This window comes from Salvelinus namaycush, chromosome 17, assembly GCF_016432855.1.
Source record: "Salvelinus namaycush isolate Seneca chromosome 17, SaNama_1.0, whole genome shotgun sequence".
In the NCBI taxonomy this organism is placed as follows: Eukaryota; Metazoa; Chordata; class Actinopteri; order Salmoniformes; family Salmonidae; genus Salvelinus; species Salvelinus namaycush.
Genome location: NC_052323.1, coordinates 34,696,368 through 34,723,646, shown reverse-complemented (window position 1 = coordinate 34,723,646; position 27,279 = coordinate 34,696,368). Strand labels below are relative to the sequence as shown.

Genomic DNA, 27,279 nt, shown 5'->3' with positions numbered 1-27,279 from the left:
CCCGAAACTAGAATATGCATATAATAGTCAGATTAGGATAGAAAACACTCTGAAGTTTCCAAAACTGTACATTTTTTGTCTGTGAGTTAAACAGAACTGGTATTGCAGGCTAAAACCTGAGGAAAATCCAACCAGGAAGTGGCCCTGTTTTTGAGACCTCTCTGTTCCCATGCATACCTATTGCCCATTGAAAGGGATATCAACCAGACTTCTTTTTCTATGTCTTCCCTAAGGTGTCAACAGCCTTTAGACATAGTTTCAGGCTTTTATTTTGAAGAATGAGCGTGAAAGGGCACATTGCGTAAGTGGATAGGTGGGGGCTCTCCGAGTGATTTTTGCGCAAAAGTGAAAGGCAGCCATTGTTTCTCTCGGTCCTAGTGAAAAGCCAACTGTCCCGGTTGATATATTATCGAATAGATATTTGAAAAACACCCTGAACGTTTGACATGTGACACGTTTGACATGTTTCTGTGGACATTATGGATATAATTTGGATTTTTTTCCGGCGTTGTCGCGAACGCTTTTTCCGGTGGATTCCTGGGCATAACGCAGCAAACAAACGGAGGTATTTGGATATAAAAAATATCTTTATGGAACAAAAGGAACATTTGCTGTCTAGCTGGGAGTCTCGTGAGTGAAACCATCCGAAGATCATCAAAGGTAAACGATTAATTTGATTGCTTTTCTGATTTTTGTGACCAAGTTACCTGACGCTAAGTGTTCTTATTGTTTTGTCGAGCGATCGATACATTTACACAAATGCAAGTATTGCTTGCGCTGTAAAGCATAATTTCAAAATCTGAGACGACAGATGGATTAACAAAAGGCTAAGCTGTGTTTTGCAATATTGCACTTGTGATTTCATGAAATTATATTTTATTATATACCGTTCGCGCTAGGCTACGCTATGCTAGTCAGCGTTTCTGATGACAAATATCCCTGATCCGCGATGGGGATCCGGGATAAAAAAATGTAGTGAAGTAAAAGTAAAAATACTTGAAAGTACTACTTAAAGTCATTTTTTGGGGTATCTGTACTTTACTTTGCTATTTATATTCTTGACAACTTTTACTTTTACTTCACTACATTCCTAAAGAAAATAATGTACTTTTTACTCCATTCATTTTCCCTGACACCCAAATGTACTCGTTACATTTTGACAGGAAAATGGTCCAATTCACACACTTATCAAGAGAACATCCCTGGTCATCCCTACTGCCTCTGATCTGGAGGACTCACTAAACAGAGAACATCCCTGGTCATCCCTACTGCCTCTGATCTGGTGGTCTCACTAAACAGAGAACATCCCTGGTCATCCCTACTGCCTCTGATCTGGTGGACTCACTAAACAGAGAACATCCCTGGTCATCCCTACTGCCTCTGATCTGGTGGACTCACTAAACAGAGAACATCCCTGGTCATCCCTACTGCTTCTGATCTGGAGGACTCACTAAACAGAGAACATTCCTGGTCATCCCTACTGCCTCTGATCTGGACGACTCACTAAACAGAGAACATCCCTGGTCATCCCTACTGCCTCTGATCTGGAGGACTCACTAAAAACAGAGGACATCCCTGGTCATCCCTACTGCCTCTGATCTGGACGACTCACTAAACAGAGAACATCCCTGGTCATCCCTACTGCCTCTGATCTGGTGGACTCACTAAACAGAGAACATCCCTGGTCATCCCTACTGCCTCTGATCTGGAGGACTCACTAAACAGAGAACATCCCTGGTCATCCCTACTGACTCTGATCTGGAGGACTCACTAAACAGAGAACATCCCTGGTCATCCCTACTGCCTCTGATCTGGAGGACTCACTAAACAGAGAGCATCCCTGGTCATCCTTACTGCCTCTGATCTGGATGACTCACTAAACAGAGAACATCCCTGGTCATCCCTACTGCTTCTGATCTGGCGGACTCACTAAACACAAATGCTCTGTTTGTAAATTATGTCTGAGTGTTGGAGCGTGCCCCTGGCTATCCGTGAATAAAAAAATCGAAATAAATTGTTCCATCTGGTTTACTTAATATAAGGAATTTTTAATTGTTTATACTTTTACTTTTGATGCTTAACTACATTTTAGCAGTATATTTAAAGTATATTTTAAAACCAAATACTTTTAGACGTTTACTCAAGTAGTATTTTACTGGGTGACTTTCACTTTTACTTGAGTCATTTTCTATTAAGGATATCTTTACTTTTACTCAAGTATGACAATTGAGTACTTTTTCCACCACTGGGTGTATTTAAGGTAAAGATAGTGAACTGTCCATTTAAAACATTTGAATATATTGATCATGACCTACAGAGGAATTTAGTTCTATTCATTCAGCTCACAAACGTGGCTACCTAACTGTTTTCAACAATGCTACATGGTTTCCTTGACAAGAAAACAACAAGTCGGGCTGAAAACAGACTGTATAGCAACCCGGACTATCAGCTCCAATCTGTGTGTGTGTGTGTGAGCTCCCTTATTAACCAAACAGAACACCTGGTGTCCAGTGTCCCTCTCACGTTACCGCAGTTTGGCCAAGCTGAGGTGACTAACCTTTATGGAGATCTGCTGTTCTCTAGGCTCCCGAAGAGCCTGGTAGGTCTGCTGTTCTCTAGGCTCCTGAAGAGCGTGGTACTGTAGGTCTGCTGTTCTCTAGACTCCTGAAGAGCTTGGTAGGTCTGCTGTTCTCTAGGCTCCTGAAGAGCGTGGTACTGTAGGTCTGCTGTTCCCTAGACTCCTGAAGAGCTTGGTAGGTTTGCTGTTCTCTAGACTCCTGAAGAGCCTGGTAGGTCTGCTGTTCTCTAGGCTCCTGAAGAGCTTGGTAGGTTTGCTGTTCTCTAGGCTCCTGAAGAGCCTGGTAGGTCTGCTGTTCTCTAGGCTCCTGAAGAGCTTGGTACTGTAGGTCTGCTGTTCTCTAGGCTCCTGATGAACTTTGTAGGTCTGCTGTTCTCTAGGCTCCTGAAGAGCCTGGTAGGTCTGCTGTTCTCTAGGCTCCTGAAGAGCTTGGTAGGTCTGCTGTTCTCTAGGCTCCTGAAGAGCCTGGTAGGTCTGCTGTTCTCTAGGCTCCTGAAGAGCGTGGTACTGTACATCTGCTGTTCTCTAGGCTCCTGAAGAGCTTGGTAGGTTTGCTGTTCTCTAGGCTCCTGAAGAGCCTGGTAGGTCTGCTGTTCTCTAGACTCCTGAAGAGCCTGGTCGGTTTGCTGTTCTCTAGGCTCCTGAAGAGCCTGGTAGGTCTGCTGTTCTCTAGGCTCCTGAAGAGCCTAGTAGGTTTGCTGTTCTCTAGGCTCCTGAAGAGCGTGGTACTGTAGGTCTGCTGTTCTCTAGACTCCTGAAGAGCATGGTACTGTAGGTTTGCTGTTCTCTAGGCTCCTGAAGAGCGTGGTACTGTAGGTCTGCTGTTCTCTAGACTCCTGAAGAGCGTGGTACTGTAGGTCTGCTGTTCTCTAGACTCCTGAAGAGCGTGGTACTGTAGGTTTGCTGTTCTCTAGACTCCTGAAGAGCTTGGTAGGTCTGCTGTTCTCTAGGCTCCTGAAGAGCCTGGTAGGTCTGCTGTTCTCTAGACTCCTGAAGAGCGTGGTACTGTAGGTCTGCTGTTCTCTAGGCTCCTGAAGAGCTTGGTAGGTCTGCTGTTCTCTAGACTCCTGAAGAGCTTGGTAGGTTTGCTGTTCTCTAGGCTCCTAGAGAGCGTGGTACTGTAGGTCTGCTGTTCTCTAGGCTCCTGAAGAGCTTGGTAGGTCTGCTGTTCTCTAGGCTCCTGAAGAGCTTGGTAGGTCTGCTGTTCTCTAGACTCCTGAAGAGCTTGGTAGGTCTGCTGTTCTCTAGGCTCCTGAAGAGCTTGGTAGGTCTGCTGTTCTCTAGACTCCAGGAGAGTGTGGTAGGTCTGCTGCTCTCTAGACTCCTGAAGAGCTTGGCAGATATGCTGTTCTCTAGACTTATGTTGGCTTTGGTACTGTAGGTCTGCTTTTACAAGAGAGTTTCTTATAATGTTAAGCTCTCACAGGCTTGGCTGATACCCGGCAAAGACTCCTGGGGAGCTTCCTTTTCAGCTTGAACTAGTGTTGATCAGATTCAGAGTATGACACTGATCTACGTTCAGATTTGTACTTTTCAACCCCTACTGGTTATATGTAGTATTTGGCATGGGCAGGCTGATCCTAGATCTGTGCCTATGTTGCCCTAAGGACAACATGAACTTTGAGCAAATGTTATCAAGATTTGCTGTTACCTAGGCTCTTCGGGAGCTTTATTTTCCCCTCGAACCAGTGTAACTCTGAAGTTACCCCCTATACAAATCAAATTGAATCAAAGTTTATTGATCGCATATACAGTTTTGCTTATGTTATTGCCGGTGCAGCAAATTGCTTATGTTTCCAGCTCCAACAGTGCAGTAATATCTAGCAACATAATAACAATACACACATCATCCATACGTTAATATCTAGCAACATAATAACAATACACACATCATCCATACGTTTAAAAAGACATATCAGAAAGAGCAACGTTAGAGTCCAGAATATAAATACATGTACAGTCCCTTGCAAAAGTATTCATCCCCCTTGGCATTTTTACTATTTTGGTGCATTATAACCTGTAATTTAAATATATTTTTATTTGGATTTCATGTAATGGACATATACAAAAATAGTCCAAATTGGTGAAGTGAAATGAAAAAAATAACTGCATATGTATTCACCCCCTTTGCTATGAAGCCCCTAAATAAGATCTGGTACAACCAATTACCTTCAGAAGTCACATAATTAGTTAGATTGCACACAGGTGGACTTTATTTAAGTGTCACATGATCTCAGTATATATACACCTGTTCTGATAGGCCCCAGAGTCTGCAACACCACTAAGCACGGGGCGCCACCAAGCAAGCAACACCATGATGACCAACGAGCTCTCCAAACAGGTTAGGGACAAAGTTGTGGAGAAGTACAGATCAGGGTTGGGTTATAAAAATATCAGAAACTTTGAACATCCCACGGAGCACCATTAAATCCATTATTGAAAAATGGAAAGAATATGGCACCACAGCAAACCTGTCCACCAAAACTCACGGACCAGGCAAGGAAGGCATTAATCAGAGAGGCAACAAAGAGACCAAAGATAACCCTGAAGGTGCTGCAAAGCTCCACAGCGGAGATTGGAGTATCTGTCCATAGGACCACTTTAAGCCATACGCTCCACAGAGCTGGGCTTCACGGAAGAGTGTCCAGAAAAAAAGCAATTGCTTAAAGAAAAAATAAGCAAACACATTTGGTGTTCGCCAAAAGGTATGTGGGAGACTCCCCAAACATATGGAAGACGGTACTCTGGTCAGATGAGACAAAAATGTAGTTTTTTGGCCATCAAGAAAAATGCTATGTCTGGCGCAAACCCAACACCTCTCATCACCCCCAAAACAACATCCCCACAGTGAAGCATGATGGTGGCAGCATCATCATGTGGGGATGTTTTTCATCGGCAGGGACTGGGAAACTGGTCAGAATTTAAGGAATGATGGATGCCGCTAAATACAAGGACATTTTCAGTCTTCCAGAGATTTGAGACTTGGACGGAGGTTCATCTTCCAGCAGTACAATGGCCCTAACCATACTGCTAAAGCAACACTCGAGTGGTTTAAGGGGAAACATTTAAATGTCTTGGAATGGCCTAGTCAAAGCCCAGACCTCAATCCAATTGAGAATCTGTGGTATGACTGAAAGATTGCTGTACACAAGAGGAACCCATCCAACTCGAAGGAGCTGGAGCAGTTTTTCCTTGAAGAATGGGCAAAAATCCCAGTGGCTAGATGTGCCAAGCTCATAGAGACATACCCCAAGAGACTTGCAGCTGTAATTGCTGCAAAAGGTGGCTCTACAAAGTATTAACTTTGGGGGGGTGAATAGTTATGCACGCTCAAGTTTTCTGTTTTTCTGTCTCATTTCTTAGTTGTTTCACAATAAAAAAATATTTTGCATCTTCAAAGTGGTAGGCATGTTGTGTAAATCAAATGATACAAACACCCCCCAAAATAATTTTTAATTCCAGGTTGTAAGGCAACAAAATAGGAAAAATGCCAAGAGGGTGAATACTTTCGCAAGCCACTGTAGTTGAATGGTGTGTATAGACAGGATAGACTGATCCCAGGTCAGTTTTGACCGTTTGCGTTCTACTCCATCATGGTGAAGGTTAGGATTTGGAAAGAGTAGGCTGATCCTAGATCTGTACCTAGGCCCTAAGGGTAACTCTTGAAGTAAGATTGTGGCTTCCATCAATGTAATTGTCTGATTCATTTCCAATCACCCATATATTTTTTTGTAAATATATAAAATATATATTTTCCATTATTTTTTCCCCTAACCCTACCGCCCTCCCCTAATTGGAGTAAACTAATGGACAACACTTAGGCTTCTACTTCCAGCTTATACAAACTACACTGAACCAAAATATAAATGCAACATGTAAAGTGTTGGTCCTATGTTTCATGAGCTGAAATAAAAGATCCCAGAAATGTTCTATATGCACAAAAAGTGTATTTATCTGAAATGTTGTGCACAAATGTGTTTACATCCCTGTTAGTGAGCATTTCTCCTTTGTCAAGATAATCCATCCACCTGACAGGTGTGGCACATCAAGAAGCTGATTAAACAGCATGAACATTACACAGATGGCAAACAGCGTGTATTAGTGTGGGTTTGCTGATGTCAATGTTGTGAACAGAGTGCCCCATGATGGCGTTGGGGTTATGATATGGGCATTGCATTTTATTGATGGCAATTTGAATGCGCAGAGATACCGTGATGAGATCCTGAGGCCACTTGTTGTGCCATTCATCCACCGCCATCACCTCATGTTTCAGCATGATAATTTAGCATGATAGTTTACTCCATGTTGCAAGGATCTGTACACAACTTCTGGAAGCTGAAAATGTCCCAGTTCTTCCAAGGCCTGCATACTCACCAGACATGTCACCCATTAAGCATGTTTGGGATGCTCTGGATCGATGTGTATGACAGCGTGTTCCAGTTCCCGCCAATATCGAGCAACTTCTCACAGCCATTGAAGAGGAGTGGGACAACATTCCACGGGCCACAATCAACAGCCTGATCAACTCTATGAGAAGGAGATGTGTCGCGCTGCATGAGCCAAATGGTGGTCACACCAGATACGGACTGGTTTTCTGATGCCCATAACTTTTTTAAAAGGTATCTGTGACCAACAGATGCATATCTGTTGGTCACAGTCACGTGAAATCCATAGATTAGGGCCTAATGAATTGATTTCAATTGACTGATTCTCTTATATGAAATGTAACTCAGTAACATCTTTGACATTTTTGCATATTACGTTTATATATTTTTTCAGTGTATGTACATTTTACGGACACAGTATATTTTACATCAGTTATCTTTTGTGTGTTTTTAGTCCCATCCTTCAGCTCCACTCAAACCCTCCCATAGATCTCTGATCACCATCCAGTTTCTGATTTCTATTTGCCACGTATAGTTCCTCCTTTGTCATTTAGACTTCACATTAGTCTTTCTGTACAGCTGTTCATTTTACATTATCAATAGGGAAAGAATCCTTACAATTAACGTTGATTAGTGGAGACGGAGGAGACTGAAAAGAAAACGTATGCTTAAAGTAATTTGCTTCCTCTTTTCAAAACATTGTTTGATGAATCATGTGTGACTCTATTTGTAACACATGTCAGTAAAAAAAAAATTGGTAGCATTTCTATGTTGAAGATTTTTTTTAAAAATTGGTGCATTTTCCCACATATTCCATCCATTACACTTGATCTTTCTTGAATAAGTTCCTCCATTTCTTTTTGTTTTTCCTCTAACTTATTCTGAGCCTCTATGGTAGAGTTTTATTACCATCTATCTGTACTGTTAGGCCCTCTATTTCCTTTGTTAATATGAAGTATTTTGACAAATTCATTGTTTTAAATATGAGGATTGAATTGCATGGCCTCTAAAGGCACATATAAAAGTGTGCCATACAATAAGGGGATCTACTGTACCCTATGTTATGTTGGAACTAATCTGTTATAAATTCCTCTGTCCTAGTTAAAAACTAGTTGTTAACCAATAGGCTTTGTTTAAATGTCCAATATCCTCGCCCACATGAACATTCTGTAAGAGTAATGTATATGCCAATTATTTGATGGTCTGACCTCATTATATCGCCTATCAACACGTTTTTAACTTTGGGTGCCAGCGAGAATTAAATAAGAAAGTAGTCCCGACTACTAGCTTGACTGAGCGTCCGCCATGTATATTTCACCAGGTCAGGCTAAGGGTAACTTATACCTGGAGCCTGGAGTGTTTTCATGCTAGACATGAAAGGCCAATGGGTCATACCATTCTTTTGAAGGTAGGGGCCATGGGTAATACCATTTGTCTGAATGCTTTTAACTCTGGGGGAGGGGGGGGGGGCTTTTAGAAAGCTAAGACCCTTCTTTCACAACAAAAATAAATCAGGTTGTGGAATGCAGTGTGATCACTCATACTGTACAGGGTGTTTCCATTACCTTCAGGGAGAATCTTATAAAACTTTTACATCTTCTTAAAAAGGCTGATTGTCTGGTTTTGCATAGATGTTTGTATCTGTTGTGTACTCTGCCAGCTCTTTGACTGTTAAACTGGGTGTTAGCCTTCAGGAATAAACATTCATTCTGTGTCTATTAACTGCTTTCAAATGTTTTCCTGCAGAGATATACATTTGTTCAATTTACTCTGTGTTTCAGTAAAGTACGACAACAGAAAAATCAGGGCAGCAAAAGAACCGAACGTTTAAGGTACAATACAGGAAGATGAATGGAAAACAGCAGGATAGAAGAAACAGAAGAAAATAAGGAAAGGTAGAAAGACAAAACAAAAGAAAGCAGGTCCCAGAAAAACAGAAAGGATACAGCTTTAATCAGGAGAGAAACAGAAAGGATACAGCTTTAAATCAGGAGAGAAACAGAAAGCAGAAAGCTTTAACCAGGAGAGAAACAGAAAGCAGAAAGCTTTAACCAGGAGAGAAACAGAAAGTTTATAAATGCAGAAACAGTCCTACAGAAAAGAGAAGTGTATAGATACAGAAACTTAATAGGAAAACAGAAATCAGTCCATCAAAGGAAAGAGAAGCAGAGAAACCATAGTCATTGTTGTCAGCTAGCTGGTTTAGTGATCCACATGGTGAATCTAAAAAACACTCTTGAGTGTTATTTTCATTCTATGTTGTTCTATGTATAAACCAGTCGAGTCGTAAAACCGTAGAAGTTAACATTACTTCAAATTGCATGCAGAAGTGCAGTGTGTACATGACTGACATCGATGGTCTCAGAGCCAGGGCTCACAGGACGGTAGTAGTAGTAGTATATCATTTGGTAGTTCTCGAACTAAGCGCAGAGAAACTGAGAATCAGAAGTCTAGGTTATGTCCCAAATGGCGCCCTATGGGCCCTGGTCAAAAGTAGTGTACTATAAAGGGAATGGGGTGCAATTTCAAACATCAGTCAGTCTATATTAGAAACAGAGACATTAAAGGAGTTACCTGCCTGATACTTTCATGTCTGTAAGCTCGTATTAAATTACAGATCATAGATCATAAAATAGACGCCAGCGCATCTGTTCAAGGGCTTTGTATCTCTCTGTCTCAAGTCTTTCTGGAGATGGGAAAAACAGTGTGAACCCGATTTCTCATCCCAAAGTTATTTAGGAGCTGACAGAAAATTGGGCTTTTCCAAAGCTCAAGTGCACTTAGTGGTTTTTATATTTGGTACTATTTGGCAAATAGTTTGGCAAATAGTACCAAATATTCCCCTGTTAACTGACAATTAAATAATGTTCCTTTGCATTTTTAGACTTGAATCTACAGCTGTGTTGATCTCTGGATCTATAGCATAGTGTTTGTTGATCTCTGGATCTATAGCATAGCGCTTGTTGATCTCTGGATCTATAGCATAGTGTTTGTTGATCTCTGGATCTATAGCATAGTGTTTGTTGATCTCTGGATCTATAGCATAGTGTTTGTTGATCTCTGGATCTATAGCATAGTGCTTGTTGATCTCTGGATCTATAGCATAGTGTTTGTTGATCTCTGGATCTATAGCATAGTGTTTGTTGATCTATAGCATAGTGTTTGTTGATCTCTGGATCTATAGCATAGTGTTTGTTGATCTCTGGATCTATAGCATAGTGCTTGTTGATCTCTGGATCTATAGCATAGTGTTTGTTGATCTCTGGATCTATAGCATAGTGTTTGTTGATCTCTGGATCTATAGCATAGTGCTTGTTGATCTCTGGATCTATAGCATAGTGCTTGTTGATCTCTGGATCTATAGCATACAGAGGGTTTTTGTTGATCTCTGGATCTATAGCATAGCGTTTGTTGATCTCTGGATCTATAGCATAGTGTTTGTTGATCTCTGGATCTATAGCATAGTGCTTGTTGATCTCTGGATCTATAGCATAGTGCTTGTTGATCTCTGGATCTATAGCATAGTGCTTGTTGATCTCTGGATCTATAGCATAGTGTTTGTTGATCTCTGGATCTATAGCATAGTGCTTGTTGATCTCTGGATCTATAGCATAGTGTTTGTTTATCTCTGGATCTATAGCATAGTGTTTGTTGATCTCTGGATCTATAGCATAGTGCTTGTTGATCTCTGGATCTATAGCATAGTGCTTGTTGATCTCTGGATCTATAGCATAGTGTTTGTTTATCTCTGGATATATAGCATAGTGCTTGTTGATCTCTGGATCTATAGCATACAGAGGGGTTTTGTCAGTTGCATAGCAGACTTGTTTTGTTTAATCCCTAACGAAGCAGCAAAAATCCAAACCCTGAAATCAACATTCCACAAGGAACTCCAACCAAATATTTGCGTTTTGGGTGTAGAAAAATTATTTATGTTGAGTTTTGTACTGTGAAATAACATCAACAGTGACGTCTAATCCTGCAGTATCTAGGTATCCAATAAATAGACTGTGTGTTTCCGTTGTCGTCTGTCATGTGCAATATAGTAAAATAAGGTTCTCCTGTCTGTCTATCTGTTGTACTTTGGTCGTGTTAACACAGTTCAGAGTAGAAACAGAGTACAAGCAGAGTACAAGCAGAGTAGAAACAGAGTACAAGCAGAGTAGAAGCAGAATAGAAACAGTAGAAACAGAGTAGAAGCAGAGTAGAAACAGTAGAAGCAGAGTAGAAGCAGAGTAGAAGCAGAGTAGAAGCAGAGTAGAAACAGAGTACAAGCAGAGTAGAAGCAGAGTAGAAACAGAGTACAAGCAGAGTAGAAACAGAGTAGAAGCAGAGTACAAGCAGAGTAGAAACAGAGTAGAAACAGAGTAGAAACAGAGTAGAAACAGAGTACAAGCAGAGTACAAGCAGAGTAGAAACAGAGTAGAAACAGAGTAGAAACAGAGTAGAAACAGAGTAGAAACAGTAGAAACGGAGTAGAAACAGAGTAGAAACAGAGTAGAAACAGAGTAGAAACAGTAGAAACAGAGTAGAAACAGAGTAGAAACAGTAAAAGCAGAGTAGAAACAGAGTAGAAACAGAGTACATCTATCAGTAGAAGAAGAAAGAAGGCCTCCACACCTGGGGTTCGATCCCGGCCCTCTTGGCAGAGAAGGTGGGTCTGGGTGCCTGGACGCTCGACCGAGGAGAGGCCACTCTCTCCGGAGAGAAGTCAGAGACAGGAGAGGTGATCCTGGGGTCCCTCAGCTGTGGAGTCCCCCCGTGTTGTGGAGGATAGTTATCCCTACCTCCAATTCCTCCTGATGGGGGCTGAAGTGAGGGGGACATGGTAGGCCTGAAGCGGGGCAGGCTGTTGTAGTTATGTGACTGAGGGTTGGAGGAGGGCAGGGAGGCCTGCCTGGAGTAGGCCTCAGATGAGACCAGGGGTTTGGGTGGTGGAGGGGACCCTCGGGGCAGAGCGCTCAGCAGGGTGCTGGTAGAGTCCTGGACTGGGTTGAAGATGAACAAGGAGGAGTTGAGCTGGTAGGGCTGGTGCCTGGAGAGGTCCATCTCTATCTTGGTGCAGCCGTACTCCAGGTGTGGTTCCTCGGGGACCGGGGCCGGGGTTGGAGCCTGCTGGCTGGGCCTCCTGTTCGCGGGCTGAGGGGTCTGGAGGGTCCGTGTCAGCCTGGCGCTGAGGTCAGTGTTGTTAGCGATAGCTTTGACCCGGCCAGGCATATTAGATGGATAGACCCAAGACGGCGGCAGAGACGCGGTGGGAGACGGAGACCTCATCTGACCACCTCCACCACCGGAGACATTCTGCTTCTCCACTACGTACTTCTCCATCCTGGACTGGCGCTTAGCGAACAGCTCGGCCCCCTTCCCTGATGCGTTGGTCAGGGTCTGCTCTGGCTGGTGCTGCCCCCTGGGTTCCCTGGTCCTGGAGCTCTTGAGACAGGAGGACCACTCCGGCACGTTGGCAGCCTCCGCCTTCACCTCCTCCCTGGCTAGGAAGTTAGAGGCCTCGGCCCCCAGAGCCAGCAGCTCCTCCTCTGGGGCTGGGTCGGGAACGGAGCGTAGGCCGTGCTTCTTCCTGTCATCGTTCCCCTGGACCAGAGAGAGGAGTTCAGGGTTGGGTGCCATGACAGGCTTCTCCTTAAAGGTGAACATGGACTTCCTGGCTGTTGACGATCGTCTGATGGCCGCCGCCCCTTTCTCCAGAATGCCCGTTTTGATTGGCTGCTGCTGGTTCTGTTGACCAATAGGCTGAGGGGTGAAGGGGATAAAGGTGTTGGGTCTGGGGGAGGTTGGAGGAGGGATGTATTGGGTGACAAGAGGGTTGGGGGCTCGATATTGGGACACTGGGGCAGCTGTAGGAGGAGGGTTGTACTGGGGGGCGGGTGTAGACCTAGGGAACATGACGGTAGACTTGGGAGTAGGACTGGAGAGAGACTGGGAGGGAGGAGGAGGATGGATGAGGAAGGCTGGCAGAGGAGGCATGGAGCATGAAGCAAGAGGGGGAGGAGGGGAGAAGGCGACAGGGCGAGTGGCAGTGAAAGCAGGGAGAGGGGGAGTGGAGTAGGAGGGGGCTGGGAGTATGTTGTTATCCATGACAGGACTCCTGGCCTCTGGGGACTTAAGCTGTACGGTGGGCGAGGAGAAGAAGGGTCTGGCTGTCCGGTTGACGATGGTGGGGGTCTGTCTGGACAGGGACATAGAAACTCGCCCGCCATTTTGGATCTCTCCAGCAGAGCCCTGGGTGCTGTGGAAGCCATTACGGGTCTCAGAGGGAGCTGTGGGGTATGTGTATGAGCTCCTATTCATCCCCACTTCCTCTCTTACTGGACCGGTGTTGTTGTCATTTACTTGTATAATCTCATCCTTCACTTCACCCTCAATATCCTCGTATATCTCCTCTCTTTCTCTCTCTCCACTCCTCTCTTCCTCCTCCTCTTCTCTCTCGTTCACCGGCTGGAAGTGTCTCTCTTGTATCACGTCCACTTCCTCATAGATGTGCTCGTCACCTGGGTCCTCCATGATGTCACTTCCTGTGACCTCACATCCAAAGGGTGGCGACCAGAGTGGTGGTTTTGTCCGGCTGCTGTTCTTCCAGTTCAGTTGTCTGTCTGTCTCTGTCCCTTCACTAGGACCCTCCCTTTCCTCCTCCCATGTCAGGTTGTTGTTCCTGTTATCTCCGTCTCTCTCCTCTTCTCTCGTTCTTTCCCCGCAGCTCTCTAGCGTGAAGGCGTTGACCCTCTGCTTGCGGCGGTTGAAGAGCTGGACGCCGCGTGAATTGGAGCAGCCAGACGGGACGGTCAGCTGGGCCGCGATGATCTGTGACCTCACCCTCGCCTCCTTCAACTCCTTCTCTGATAGGCTGGCACTACGCGTCAGGTCTGGAGGGGGGGAAAGGAATGCAGGAAGAGAGAGAGAAGGAGTAATAGAGCGATAGAGGAGGGGGGAGAGAGAAATCAAGATGGTTATTTGATGATAGTGATAGCAACAAAAGCTTGGACACATTAATTAAACTCATAACCCCAGAATAGCCATGTGTTAGTTTTCTGTATTAGAGGGTAGCTAACTAACACCTATTATAGGAAACACCTCTGTTAAAAGTGTTGCCTCAAAAATGTGCTTAATGGGTAAGTCAATCTTAGATGTTAAGTCCCCTCCCTATTTGAGCGGTTCTGGACTGGTTTCAGTAGAGCTCCCGAGTGGTACGGCGGTCTAAGCCACTGCATCTCGGTGCTTGAGGCGTCACTACAGACACCCTGGTTCGATTCCAGGCTGTATCACAACTGGCTGTGATTGAGAGTCCCATGGGGCGGCGCACCATTGGCTCAGCGTCGTCCGGGTTTGGCCGTTGTAGGCCGTCATTGTAAATAAGAATTTGTTCTTAACTGACTTGCCTAGTTAAATAAAGGTTAAATGTAAAAACAAATGTTTTTTTTTTTTAAATAGGTGCTTGTAAATATTCAAACTAATGTGAACCAACGAGGACAAAGTTTTTTTAGCTTTTTTTGCCTATGCTTAGCTTGTAAGTCGCTCTGGATAAGAGCGTCTGCTAAATGACTTAAATGTAAATGTAACCCTGAGTCAATACATGTCAATACACCTAAGGCAGCGATTACAGCTGTGAGTCTTTCTGGGTAATTCTCTAAGAGCTTTGCATACCTGGATTGTACAATATTTGCACATTATGCTTTTCAAAATTCTTCAAGCTCTGTCAAGTTGGTTGTTGATCATTGCTAGACAGCCATTTTCTAGTCTTGCCATAGATTTTCAAGACGATTTCAGTCAAAACTGTAACTAGGTCACTCAGGAACCTTTAATGTCATCTTGGTAAGCAACTCCAGTGTATATTTTGCCTTGTGTTATAGGTTATTGTCCTGCTAAAAGGTGAATTTAACCAGTGTTTGTTGGAAGCAGACTGAACCAGGTTTTACTCTAGAATTTTGCCTGTGCTTAGCTTTTTTTATCCCCAAAAAACTCCCTAGTCCTTGCCAATGACAGGCATACCCATAACATGATGCAGCCACCACCATGCTTGAAAAATATAAAGAGTGGTACTCAGTGATGTGTTGGAGTTGCCTCAAACATAACGCTTTGTATTCAGGACATAAAGTTAATTTATTTGCCATTTTTTTTCCAGTTTTACCTTATGCATATTTTGGAATAGTTTTATTACATGTACAGGCTTCCTTCTTTTCACTCTGTCATTTAGGTTTGTATTGTAGAGTAACTACAATCTATCCTCAGTTCTCCTATTACAGCCATGAAACTCTGTAACTTCTTTAAAATCCCCTGTGGCCTCATGGTGAAATCCCAGAGCAGTTTCCTTCCTCTCCGGCAACTGAGTTAGGCAGGACACCTGTATCTTTGTAGTGACTGGGTGTATTGATACACCATCCAAAGTGTAATTAATAACTTCATCATGCTCAAAGAGATATTCAATGTGTGCTTCTTTTTTTTTTACCCATAATGCCCTTTTAGTGTAAGAACTGTTTGAAAAGACTGCCTAAGATTTCTGACTGTTTTGGTGGGATAGAGCTTTGGCCTTTCCATGGTGACATCACCATACTGTAAATGAGTTTATAGAACAATAAGAAAGAGTTCCAAACCTCTCTGCCAATAACAGCTAGTTTTAAAATTTACCCTCCCCTCTCAGACCATTCCCAGACAGTCCTAGCAAAATTATTACCTGAGAAATTGCTCTTTGCTAAGAAGCTATTCTTGCTTATTTTTTACAATTTCATTGAAAACAATTACAGTAAGGTACTTAATTTGTACCCACATTTTTTTTTATTGAGATAAAAATGGCTGGATTGGACCTTTAAAGTTAATACAAACCAAAAAACAAGCATTTCATAAAGGCCATACTTTTAGATAGGAGTCTAGGTGTAATTTAGATTTTGGCCACCAGATGGAAGCAGTGTGTGTGCAAAGTTTCAGACTGATCCAGTGAAGAATTACATTACTGCATAGTAATTTGTATCAAGTCTGCCAGGAGTTTGCCCAAATGTGCTGAATTGGTCAATTGATACATTTTATTTATAAAAAAAATAATATTTTTTTTACCCCTTTTTTGTGGTAGTTACAGTCTCGTGGTATCCAATTGGTAGATACAGTCTAGTGGTATTCAGTTGGTAGTTACAGTCTTGTCTCATCGCTGCAACTCCCGTACGGACTCGGGAGAGGCGAAGGTCAAGAGCCGTGCGTCCTCCGAAACACAATCCAACCAAGCCGCACTGCTTCTTGACACAATGCCCACCTAACCCGGAAGCCAGTCGCACCAATGTGTCAGAGGAAACACCTGGCGACCGTGTCAGTGTGCACTGCGCCCGGCCCGCCACAAGAGTCGCTAGTGCACGATGGGACAAGGATATCCCTGCCGGCCAAACCCTCCCTAACCCGGACGATGTTGGGCCAATTGTGCGCTGCCCCATGGGTCTCCCGGTCACGACAGAGCCTGGACTTGAACCCAGAACCTCTAGTGGCACAGCTGGCACTGTGATGCAGTGCCTTAGACCACTGTGCCACTCGGGAGGCCAATTTATATATTTTCAAGTACATAACTATAGAGAACATACAAAAAGGCTTTGGTAATAAAAAAGGAAAGTTTACACATTCCCAGAAATGTCATACATGATGGATAATTAGCTTATACACTAACTTTCACACATCTAGATGGCAAGGTGGAGTGTGAAGCCAAAGATCAGCAGTAGGGTCAAACTGTAGACCCCAGTTCCTACATTTGAACATAAACATTGATTTTATCAAACAAATCTATGCTATCTCTGGGACCTTCAAAATGACAAATCAGAGCCAGATTACTGAATGTAAGTACATTATTTACTGTCAGAGGTGAATGTATCAAACCAGTTGCCTTGATAAAAGTTTTGTTGTTGTTGTGGACTCTCCTCAAACAATAGCATGGTATTTTTTCACTGTAACAGCTACTGTAAATTGGATGGTGCAGTTAGATTAACAATAATTTAAGCTTTCTGCCCATATAAGACATGTCTATGTCCCAGAAAGTTGGCTGTTGTAAACAACATCATTCTAGTCACATTAGCGCACGTTAGCAACAACCATCACAGTTTAGGGACACCCATCCCATAGAGGTTAACCAGATCTAATGTGTTATATTCTCCTACATTCATTTCACATTTCCAAAAATGTAAAAGTGTTTCCTTTCAAATGGTATCAAGAATATGCATATCCTTGCTTCCGGTCCTGATCTACAGGCAGTTAGATTTGGGTATATAATTTTAGGTGAACATTTAAAAAAAAAAGGGTAAGATCCTTAAGAGGTTCATGCTTAGCAATGGGGCAGACATTTCAGACACATCAGCTATTTTTTTCAGTAATAAAATACATTGACTATGACGACTTGGCACTGTGGCTCAATTCTTTAGACAATGTGATTTTTTTTTTAAAACAACAGTGTTTCTGTTGAAAATGGAGGCTTGGTTTTATTGTCTGAGGTTAAGAGCTCCGTTCAGAGCAGGAGAAAGAATTTTCTCTCTTCCATCTGGTCCCTCACCAAGCATTCCTCAGCAGCCCAGAACATTCCCTGTCAGCAACCCAGATTCCCTATTCCCTACATAGTGCACTACTTTTGACCAGAGTCCTATGTTGCACTAACTCAAGGAATGGGATAGGGAATAGGATTCTATTTGGGACTAAATCTCTGCCTCAGTCAGTTTATAATGTCTTCAAGGCTGTAGATCAACCCTTTATTAATCATAAATCATTTCAGCCACAGCTCTATGTCCCTCTCCATTTCAGCCACAGCTCTATGTCCCTCTCCATTTCAGCCACAGCTCTATGTCCCTCTCCATTTCAGCCACAGCTCTATGTACCTCTCCATTTCATCCACAGCTCTATGTCCCTCTCCATTTCAGCCACAGCTCTATGTACCTCGCCATTTCAGCCACAGCTCTATGTACATCGCCATTTCAGCCACAGCTCTATGTACCCCCCATTTCAGCCACAGCTCTATGTCCCTCTCCATTTCAGCCACAGCTCTATGTCCCTCTCCATTTCAGCCACAGCTCTATGTCCCTCCCCATTTCAGCCACAGCTCTATGTCCCTCTCCATCACCAGTATCCTGGTGGGAAGTTGGAAATGCCTTTGCACTGAGGGTTTAATACTTCTCTAAAATATATTGTATGCATTCACTGAATGAAGTGTGAGGAAATTGTTACTGTGTGTGTGTGTGTGTGTGTGTGTGTGTGTGTGTGTGTGTGTGTGTGTGTGTGTGTGTGTGTGTGTGTGTGTGTGTGTGTGTGTGTGTGTGTGTGTGTGTGTGTGTGTTAAATTGCTGGATAGCCAATCACAAACAATCCTCAGTGACTATTGTAATTGTTAATCACGTATCTTCCCGGGTGATGCATACCCATACCATGACGGTTCTGTTTTCCATCCTGAGATCCTGGTTTTAGTAGGTGAAGATCTCTAGCTGTGCTTCTGACTGTGATTCACTGGAATACAGATCCAGCTCTGCCTCTGTCCAGACTAGAGGTCGACCGATTAATCGGAATGGCCGATTAATCTGGGCCGATTTCAAGTTTTCATAACAATCGGAAATCGGTATTTTTGGGCGCCAATTTGCCGATTTTAAGTTAAGAACACATTCTTATTTTCAATGACGGCCTAGGAACGTTCTGCCTCGTTCAGGGGCAGAACGACAGATTTGTAACCTTGTCAGCTCGGGGGATCCAATCTTGCAACCTTACAGTTAACTAGTCCAATGCTCTAACACCTGATTACATTGCACTCCACGAGGAGCCTGCCTGTTACGCGAATGCAGTAAGCTAAGGTAATTGCTAGCTAGCATTAAACTTATCTTATAAAAAACAATCAATCAATGATTGTCATTGCTCCAATGTGTACTTAACCATAAACATCAATGCCTTTCTTAAAATCAATACACAAGTATATATTTTTAAACCTGCATATTTAGCTAAAATAAATCCAGGTTAGCAGGCAATATTAACCAGGTGAAATTGTGTCATTTCTCTTGCGTTCATTGCACGCAGAGTCAGGGTATATGCAACAGTTTGGGCCGCCTGGCTCTTTGCGAACTAATTTGCCAGAATTTTACGTAATTATGACATAACATTGAAGGTTGTGCAATGTAACAGGAATATTTAGACTCATGGATGCCAACCGTTAGATAAAATACGGAACGGAATAAACGTTTTGTTTTCGAGGTGATAGTTTCCGGATTAGTCAAAGGTATATGGTTTAGAGAGAAATAGTCGACGCGTTATAATTCCTGTAATAACTTGCGGCTGAATTTGAAAAGGGTTCCTTCGTTATGTTACCGTTCATGTCTTCCATAGAGAATGTCTTGATCTACTTCAAATAAGGTCTGTGTTTCGTGCAGGCTTAAACCGCCTCGACGTTTTGATACCCGTGTAAATCTCACTAGGATAAGGTAACGTTTGTCAACATATTTTCATAAATCCACTCTACAAAAAAAATTATCTTCGCTTATATTGCCAATATTGATCAGAGTTACCTTGTCCTATGGATATCTACACAGTTATAAAATTGTCAAGGTGGTGTAAGCATACACGAAACACAGACCTTATTTTAAGTTAATCTAAAAATATCCTATGGAATAAATGAGGGAACCGCTTTTTAGATTTTGCTAGGTGTCATGGGAATTATGACTCGCACTTTGGTCGTCAATTCTTACCATGCCCATTATTAAAATAGGATTTCCTGCATATAGAAATGACAGTTTTTGTTTTCAACATTCACCACAGGTAACTTAAACTCTATTTTTATCAAACAGTTGAGAGTATTTGTCTCCTAAGCAGACTCTTCAGTATCATTGCCACTTCAGAGCTGTATGTGTGTGTGTGTATTTATGTATTATATTAAGTTAAAATAAAAGGGTTCATTGTTCATTCAGTATTGTTGCAATTGTCATTATTACAAAAATGTGTGTGTGTGTATGATATATATATATTATTATTTTTTTTATTTTTTTATAAATCGGCAGATTAATCTGTATCGGCTTTCTTGTCCTCCAATAATCGGTATCGGTATCGGCGTTGAAAAATCATAATCGGTCGACCTCTAGTCCAGACACCATCACCGGCTGTGATTCACTATTAAAACAACACCCCTGACACAGCTGGCACCGTAGCAAACCTTCAACCTCTCTCCACACCACGACCATCCAGACAGGCAAACCTTCAACCTGTCTCCACACCATGACCATCCAGACAGGCAAACCTTCAACCTGTCTCCACACCACGACCATCCAGACAGGCAAACCTTCAACCTGTCTCCACACCATGACCATCCAGACAGGCAAACCTTCAACCTGTCTCCACACCATGACCATCCAGACAGGCAAACCTTCAACCTGTCTCCACACCATGACCATCCAGACAGGCAAACCTTCAACCTGTCTCCACACCACGACCATCCAGACAGGCAAACCTTCAACCTGTCTCCACACCATGACTATCCAGACAGGCAAGCCTTCAACCTGTCTCCACACCACGACCATCCAGACAGGCAAACCTTCAACCTGTCTCCACACCATGACCATCCAGACAGGCAAACCTTCAACCTGTCTCCACACCATGACCATCCAGACAGGCAAACCTTCAACCTGTCTCCACACCACAACCATCCAGACAGGCAAACCTTCAACCTGTCTCCACACCACGACCATCCAGACAGGCAAACCTTCAACCTGTCTCCACACCATGACCATCCAGACAGGCAAACCTTCAACCTGTCTCCACACCACGACCATCCAGACAGGCAAACCTTCAACCTGTCTCCACACCACGACCATCCAGACAGGCAAACCTTCAACCTGTCTCCACACCATGACCATCCAGACAGGCAAACCTTCAACCTGTCTCCACACCATGACTATCCAGACAGGCAAGCCTTCAACCTGTCTCCACACCACGACCATCCAGACAGGCAAACCTTCAACCTGTCTCCACACCATGACCATCCAGACAGGCAAACCTTCAACCTGTCTCCACACCATGACCATCCAGACAGGCAAACCTTCAACCTGTCTCCACACCATGACCATCCAGACAGGCAAACCTTCAACCTGTCTCCACACCACAACCATCCAGACAGGCAAACCTTCAACCTGTCTCCACACCACGACCATCCAGTCTGTCACGTTCCTGACCTATTGTTCCTTTTTCTTTTATTTATTTAGTTGGTCAGGGCGTGAGTTGGGGTGGGTTGTCTATGTGTGTTTTTCTATGTTGGGGTTTTGTGTTCGGCCTGGTATGATTCTCAATCAGAGGCAGCTGTAGATCGTTTGTCCCTGATTGAGAATCATACTAAGGCAGCCGGGGTTTCACGTGTGTTTTGTGGGTGGTTGTATCTCGTGTCTGTATTCGTGCCACACGGGACTGTTTGTCGGTTCGTTTCGGTTTTGTCACGTTTGTTGTTTTGTATGTTTAAGTGTTCAGTTATTTGTTCATTAAAATAATCATGGACACAAACCACTCCGCATATTGGTCTGATCCTTCTCGCCTCTCCTCCTCGTCCGAGGAGGAGGATTACGACGATCGTTACAGAACCACCCACCAATCTAGGACCAAGCGGAGTGGAGAAGGGAGGCGACAGCAGTGGGAAAAAACCCAGGACTCCTGGACTTGGGAGGAGATCCTGGACGACAATATCCCCTAAAGCAGCCAACCAGCTAGCTCCAAACTCTGACCGGGTCACTTCCCAAATGACACCCTATCCCCTACCTATAGTGCACTGCTTTTGACCAGAGCCCTATGGAAAAGTAGTGCTCTATATAGGGAATAGGGCACTATTTGGGACGCCTATCTTTCCCAGTGTGTTCATATTAAAGGCAGATGTTCCTGGCTCTGAGTGGGTCTTACATTAAACTGCATGGCGATCCCTCCAAATACAGTTTACAGCCAGCCGACCAGACCAGGAATAATCTGCATCTGTGTTTATGATTTTACAGACTGAATCTGGACCTTAATTAAATTAACCCACAATGGGAGAGAGAGAGACAGAGAGAGACAGAGAGAGAGGGAGGGAGGGGGTGTGAGGGAGACAGCGGGGGGAGGCGGGACAGGGAGACAGAGCGAGAGAGGGGGTAGGAGAGGGAGAGAGAGAGAGGAGAGGGGGCGTGATGGAGACAGAGAGAGAGAGGGTGTAGGAGTGGGAGACAGAGATAGAGGAGAGGGGGCGTGATTGGAGACAGAGAGAGAGAGGGGGTAGGAGAGGGAGACAGAGAGAGAGGGGGAGAGAGGGCGTGAGGGAGACAGGGGGGGAGGCGGGACAGGGAGACAGAGAGAGAGAGGGGATAGGAGAGGGAGACAGAGAGAGAGGAGAGGGGGCGTGATGGAGACAGAGAGAGAGAGGGGGTAGGAGAGGGAGACAGAGAGAGAGGGGGAGAGGGGGCGTGAGGGAGGCAGAGGGGGGAGGCGGGACAGGGAGACAGAGAGAGAGAGGGTGTAGGAGTGGGAGACAGAGAGAGAGGAGAGGGGGCGTGATGGAGACAGAGAGAGAGAGGGAGTAGGAGAGGGAGACAGAGAGAGAGGAGAGGGGGCGTGATGGAGACAGAGAGAGAGAGGGAGTAGGTGATGGAGACAGAGAGAGAGAGGGAGTAGGAGAGGGAGACAGAGAGAAGAAAAGGGCAACCAGTGAATAACAAACACAACCCATATTATGTTTATTTATTTTCCCTTTTGTACTTTAACTATTTGCACATGGTTACAACACTACATAATATGACATTTGAAATGTCTTTACTCTTTCTGAATTTCTGTGAGCTTAATGTTTAGTGTTCATTTTTTATTGTTTATTTAACTTTAGTTTATTATCTACTTCACTTGCTTTGGAAATGTAAACATATGTTTCCCATGCCAATAATGTCCTTGAATTGAATTGAAATTTAGAGAGTGTGCATGAGGAAGACAGAGAGTAGTGCACTATGTAGGGATAAGGTGCCTTTTAGAATGCAACCCACTTATCAGGTGACTAGTTGCGAAAACATGCAAACAACCAATCATGAGCATTCTGATATGACAACGAAATATTGACGACCAACATAGTTACCTTGGAAGATCATCTCCTGACATGTATTTTATGGAATGGTAGTACACTGAGTTATGTGTGTGCATTACAATTCCGTAAATGGTCAGGATTAGGAATTGAATGACCTAGGCTACGTTATTTGGATAATATATTACCGCAAAACGTCTCCAAAGCAGAACTATGATGACTGACAACCATTTTTCCAACCGTTTCTGCCAAATTCTAAACCGTCGCACGAGACTGCAGGCTACACTTCAGACAGAAATCGCAGATGCCATATGGCCATGAAATACCGTGGATTCACTTTTCAGGACATTAAATTACCGCATCATATGGTGGAACATTCATCATGCATGAATTAAACTGAGACGTTTAACCGATAAATTACAATATGGAAGAGTCCACTAAAACCTTATTTCACCACACAGACCTGAATAAATAAAGCGCACGCACATTTAAAGTAAAAAAAAAAAAAACTTCTCCCTAAAGCGCTCAAAACCAAAGGAAACATTCAGTTTAGGGTGGAAAGACATTCACTGATAAATGTTCTGCTCTATGAGGAAGTTACAAACTATCCCAGTCCTTTTTTTCAGTCGTTCCTTACCTTTTTAAAAAGTCAGAGCGCTCTTTAGTTGCCGTTCCACAAGCTTTTCCAATTTAGCTGTATCCGCTTCCCCCCCACACACCCTTCTGCTGCTCTGCTCGACAGAGGATCGGATTTCGTATTCGTTGCAAAAGCCGCTGGTACCTACAGCGCACACAGCACAGGCTCAGCTCGCCTCCACCCAGTCCAGTCCACACAAACTGACTCACTTCACATTGACTGTGGCGCAGAGAGAGCGGTGAGTTTGTCTAGTTTCAGAGCTTGGATAGTGCCATCATAGAGATGAGTAGGCTACTGATTTCACATTTCCAAAGCAACCCTGTCTTTCGGATGGAATACAGAAAACACTCAGGGTGAAACCAGAGAGATAAATACAGAAATCCCCTTGAACGCCAGTGAGGTGTAGACATCATATGAGGGTTGATACAATGTGCCAAACTTTAACTTAGTTTTCAAATATAAAAACGTGATCAATGTGCGTAAATTTTGATTTATTTGTGTTTGTGGAGGGGAATAACTGAGTGCAGAAGACACATGACAAGTCATGTTAAATATCTACACGAATCCTTATGCTACAGAAACATCTTTACATGAATCCTTATGCTACAGAAAAATTGAGCTCTTCTCTCAAAATCATTCATTAACTGTGGAAAAAAATGATAATTTCAACTTCATTCCCTACCGACCATCCTGTAATGTCATCTGAATATGTAAAGGCTGACACTAGATCAGCCTCAGCTGTTTCTCTTTGAATTAGACCAGGTACCAGAGGAGGGTGGAGACCATGTTGAGTTAGACCAGGTACCAGAGGAGGGTAAAGACCATGTTGAGTTAGACCAGGTACCAGAGGAGGGTAGAGACCGTGTGAGTTAGACCAGGTACCAGAGGGTAGAGACCGTGTTGAGTTAAACCAGGTACCAGAGGAGGGTAAAGACCGTGTTGAGTTAAACCAGGTACCAGAGGAGGGTAGAGACCATGTTGAGTTAGACCAGGTACCAGAGGAGGGTAAAGACCATGTTGAGTTAGACCAGGTACCAGAGGAGGGTAGAGACCGTGTGAGTTAGACCAGGTACCAGAGGAGGGTAGAGACCGTGTGAGTTAGACCAGGTACCAGAGGACGGTAAAGACCGTGTTGAGTTAGACCAGGTACCAGAGGAGGGTAAAGACCGTGTTGAGTTAGACCAGGTACCAGAGGGTAGAGACCGTGTTGAGTTAGACCAGGTACCAGAGGAGGGTAAAGACCGTGTTGAGTTAGACCAGGTACCAGAGGGTAGAGACCGTGTTGAGTTAAACCAGGGACCAGAGGAGGGTAAAGACCGTGTTGAGTTAGACCAGGTACCAGAGGAGGGTAGAGACCATGTTGAGTTAGACCAGGTACCAGAGGAGGGTAGGGACCATGTTGAATTAAACCAGGTACCAGAGGAGGGTAGAGACCATGTTGAGTTAAACCAGGTACCAGAGGAGGGTAGAGACCGTGTTGAGTTAAACCAGGTACCAGAGGAGGGTAGAGACCATGTTGAGTTAGACCAGGTACCAGAGGAGGATAAAGACCATGTTGAGTTAGACCAGGTACCAGAGGAGGGTAGAGACCGTGTGAGTTAGACCAGGTACCAGAGGGTAGAGACCGTGTTGAGTTAGACCAGGTACCAGAGGAGGGTAAAGACCATGTTGAGTTAGACCAGGTACCAGAGGAGGGTAGAGACCGTGTGAGTTAGACCAGGTACCAGAGGGTAGAGACCGTGTTGAGTTAAACCAGGTACCAGAGGAGGGTAAAGACCATGTTGAGTTAGACCAGGTACCAGAGGAGGGTAAAGACCGTGTTGAGTTAGACCAGGTACCAGAGGAGGGTAGAGACCGTGTTGAGTTAGACCAGGTACCAGAGGAGGGTAGAGACCGTGTTGAGTTAGACCAGGTACCAGAGGAGGGTAGGGACCATGTTGAATTAGACCACGTACCAGAGGAGGGTAGAGACCATGTTGAGTTAAACCAGGTACCAGAGGAGGGTAGAGACCGTGTTGAGTTAAACCAGGTACCAGAGGAGGGTAGAGACCGTGTTGAGTTAGACCAGGTACCAGAGGAGGTTAAAGACCATGTTGAGTTAGACCAGGTACCAGAGGAGGGTAAAGACCATGTTGAGTTAGACCAGGTACCAGAGGAGGGTAAAGACCATGTTGAGTTAGACCAGGTACCAGAGGAGGGTAGAGACCATGTTGAGTTAGACCAGGTACCAGAGGAGGGTAAAGACCATGTTGAGTTAGACCAGGTACCAGAGGAGGGTAGAGACCGTGTGAGTTAGACCAGGTACCAGAGGGTAGAGACCGTGTTGAGTTAGACCAGGTACCAGAGGAGGGTAAAGACCATGTTGAGTTAGACCAGGTACCAGAGGAGGGTAGAGACCGTGTGAGTTAGACCAGGTACCAGAGGGTAGAGACCGTGTTGAGTTAAACCAGGTACCAGAGGAGGGTAAAGACCATGTTGAGTTAGACCAGGTACCAGAGGAGGGTAAAGACCGTGTTGAGTTAGACCAGGTACCAGAGGAGGGTAGAGACCGTGTTGAGTTAGACCAGGTACCAGAGGAGGGTAGAGACCGTGTTGAGTTAGACCAGGTACCAGAGGAGGGTAGGGACCATGTTGAATTAGACCACGTACCAGAGGAGGGTAGAGACCATGTTGAGTTAAACCAGGTACCAGAGGAGGGTAGAGACCGTGTTGAGTTAAACCAGGTACCAGAGGAGGGTAGAGACCGTGTTGAGTTAGACCAGGTACCAGAGGAGGTTAAAGACCATGTTGAGTTAGACCAGGTACCAGAGGAGGGTAAAGACCATGTTGAGTTAGACCAGGTACCAGAGGAGGGTAAAGACCATGTTGAGTTAGACCAGGTACCAGAGGAGGGTAGAGACCGTGTGAGTTAGACCAGGTACCAGAGGGTAGAGACCGTGTTGAGTTAGACCAGGTACCAGAGGAGGGTAAAGACCGTGTTGAGTTAGACCAGGTACCAGAGGAGGGTAAAGACCGTGTTGAGTTAGACCAGGTACCAGAGGAGGGTAGAGACCGTGTGAGTTAGACCAGGTACCAGAGGACGGTAAAGACCGTGTTGAGTTAGACCAGGTACCAGAGGAGGGTAAAGACCGTGTTGAGTTAGACCAGGTACCAGAGGGTAGAGACCGTGTTGAGTTAGACCAGGTACCAGAGGAGGGTAAAGACCGTGTTGAGTTAGACCAGGTACCAGAGGGTAGAGACCGTGTTGAGTTAAACCAGGGACCAGAGGAGGGTAAAGACCGTGTTGAGTTAGACCAGGTACCAGAGGAGGGTAGAGACCATGTTGAGTTAGACCAGGTACCAGAGGAGGGTAGGGACCATGTTGAATTAAACCAGGTACCAGAGGAGGGTAGAGACCATGTTGAGTTAAACCAGGTACCAGAGGAGGGTAGAGACCGTGTTGAGTTAAACCAGGTACCAGAGGAGGGTAGAGACCATGTTGAGTTAGACCAGGTACCAGAGGAGGGTAAAGACCATGTTGAGTTAGACCAGGTACCAGAGGAGGGTAGAGACCGTGTGAGTTAGACCAGGTACCAGAGGGTAGAGACCGTGTTGAGTTAGACCAGGTACCAGAGGAGGGTAAAGACCATGTTGAGTTAGACCAGGTACCAGAGGAGGGTAGAGA

At 44.4% G+C, this 27,279-nt stretch overlaps 1 protein-coding gene across 1 annotated transcript in view; it reads right to left on the bottom strand.

The window, feature by feature from the left end:
* Nucleotides 1-27,279, bottom strand: part of LOC120062569 (synaptopodin-like) — a 49,345-nt gene that overhangs the window by 6,280 nt on the left and 15,786 nt on the right. The window contains exon 2 of the mRNA XM_039012637.1: nt 11,584-13,841. Within this exon, the coding sequence (XP_038868565.1) occupies nt 11,584-13,841 (2,258 nt within the window). The remainder of the gene's footprint in view (nt 1-11,583; nt 13,842-27,279) is intronic.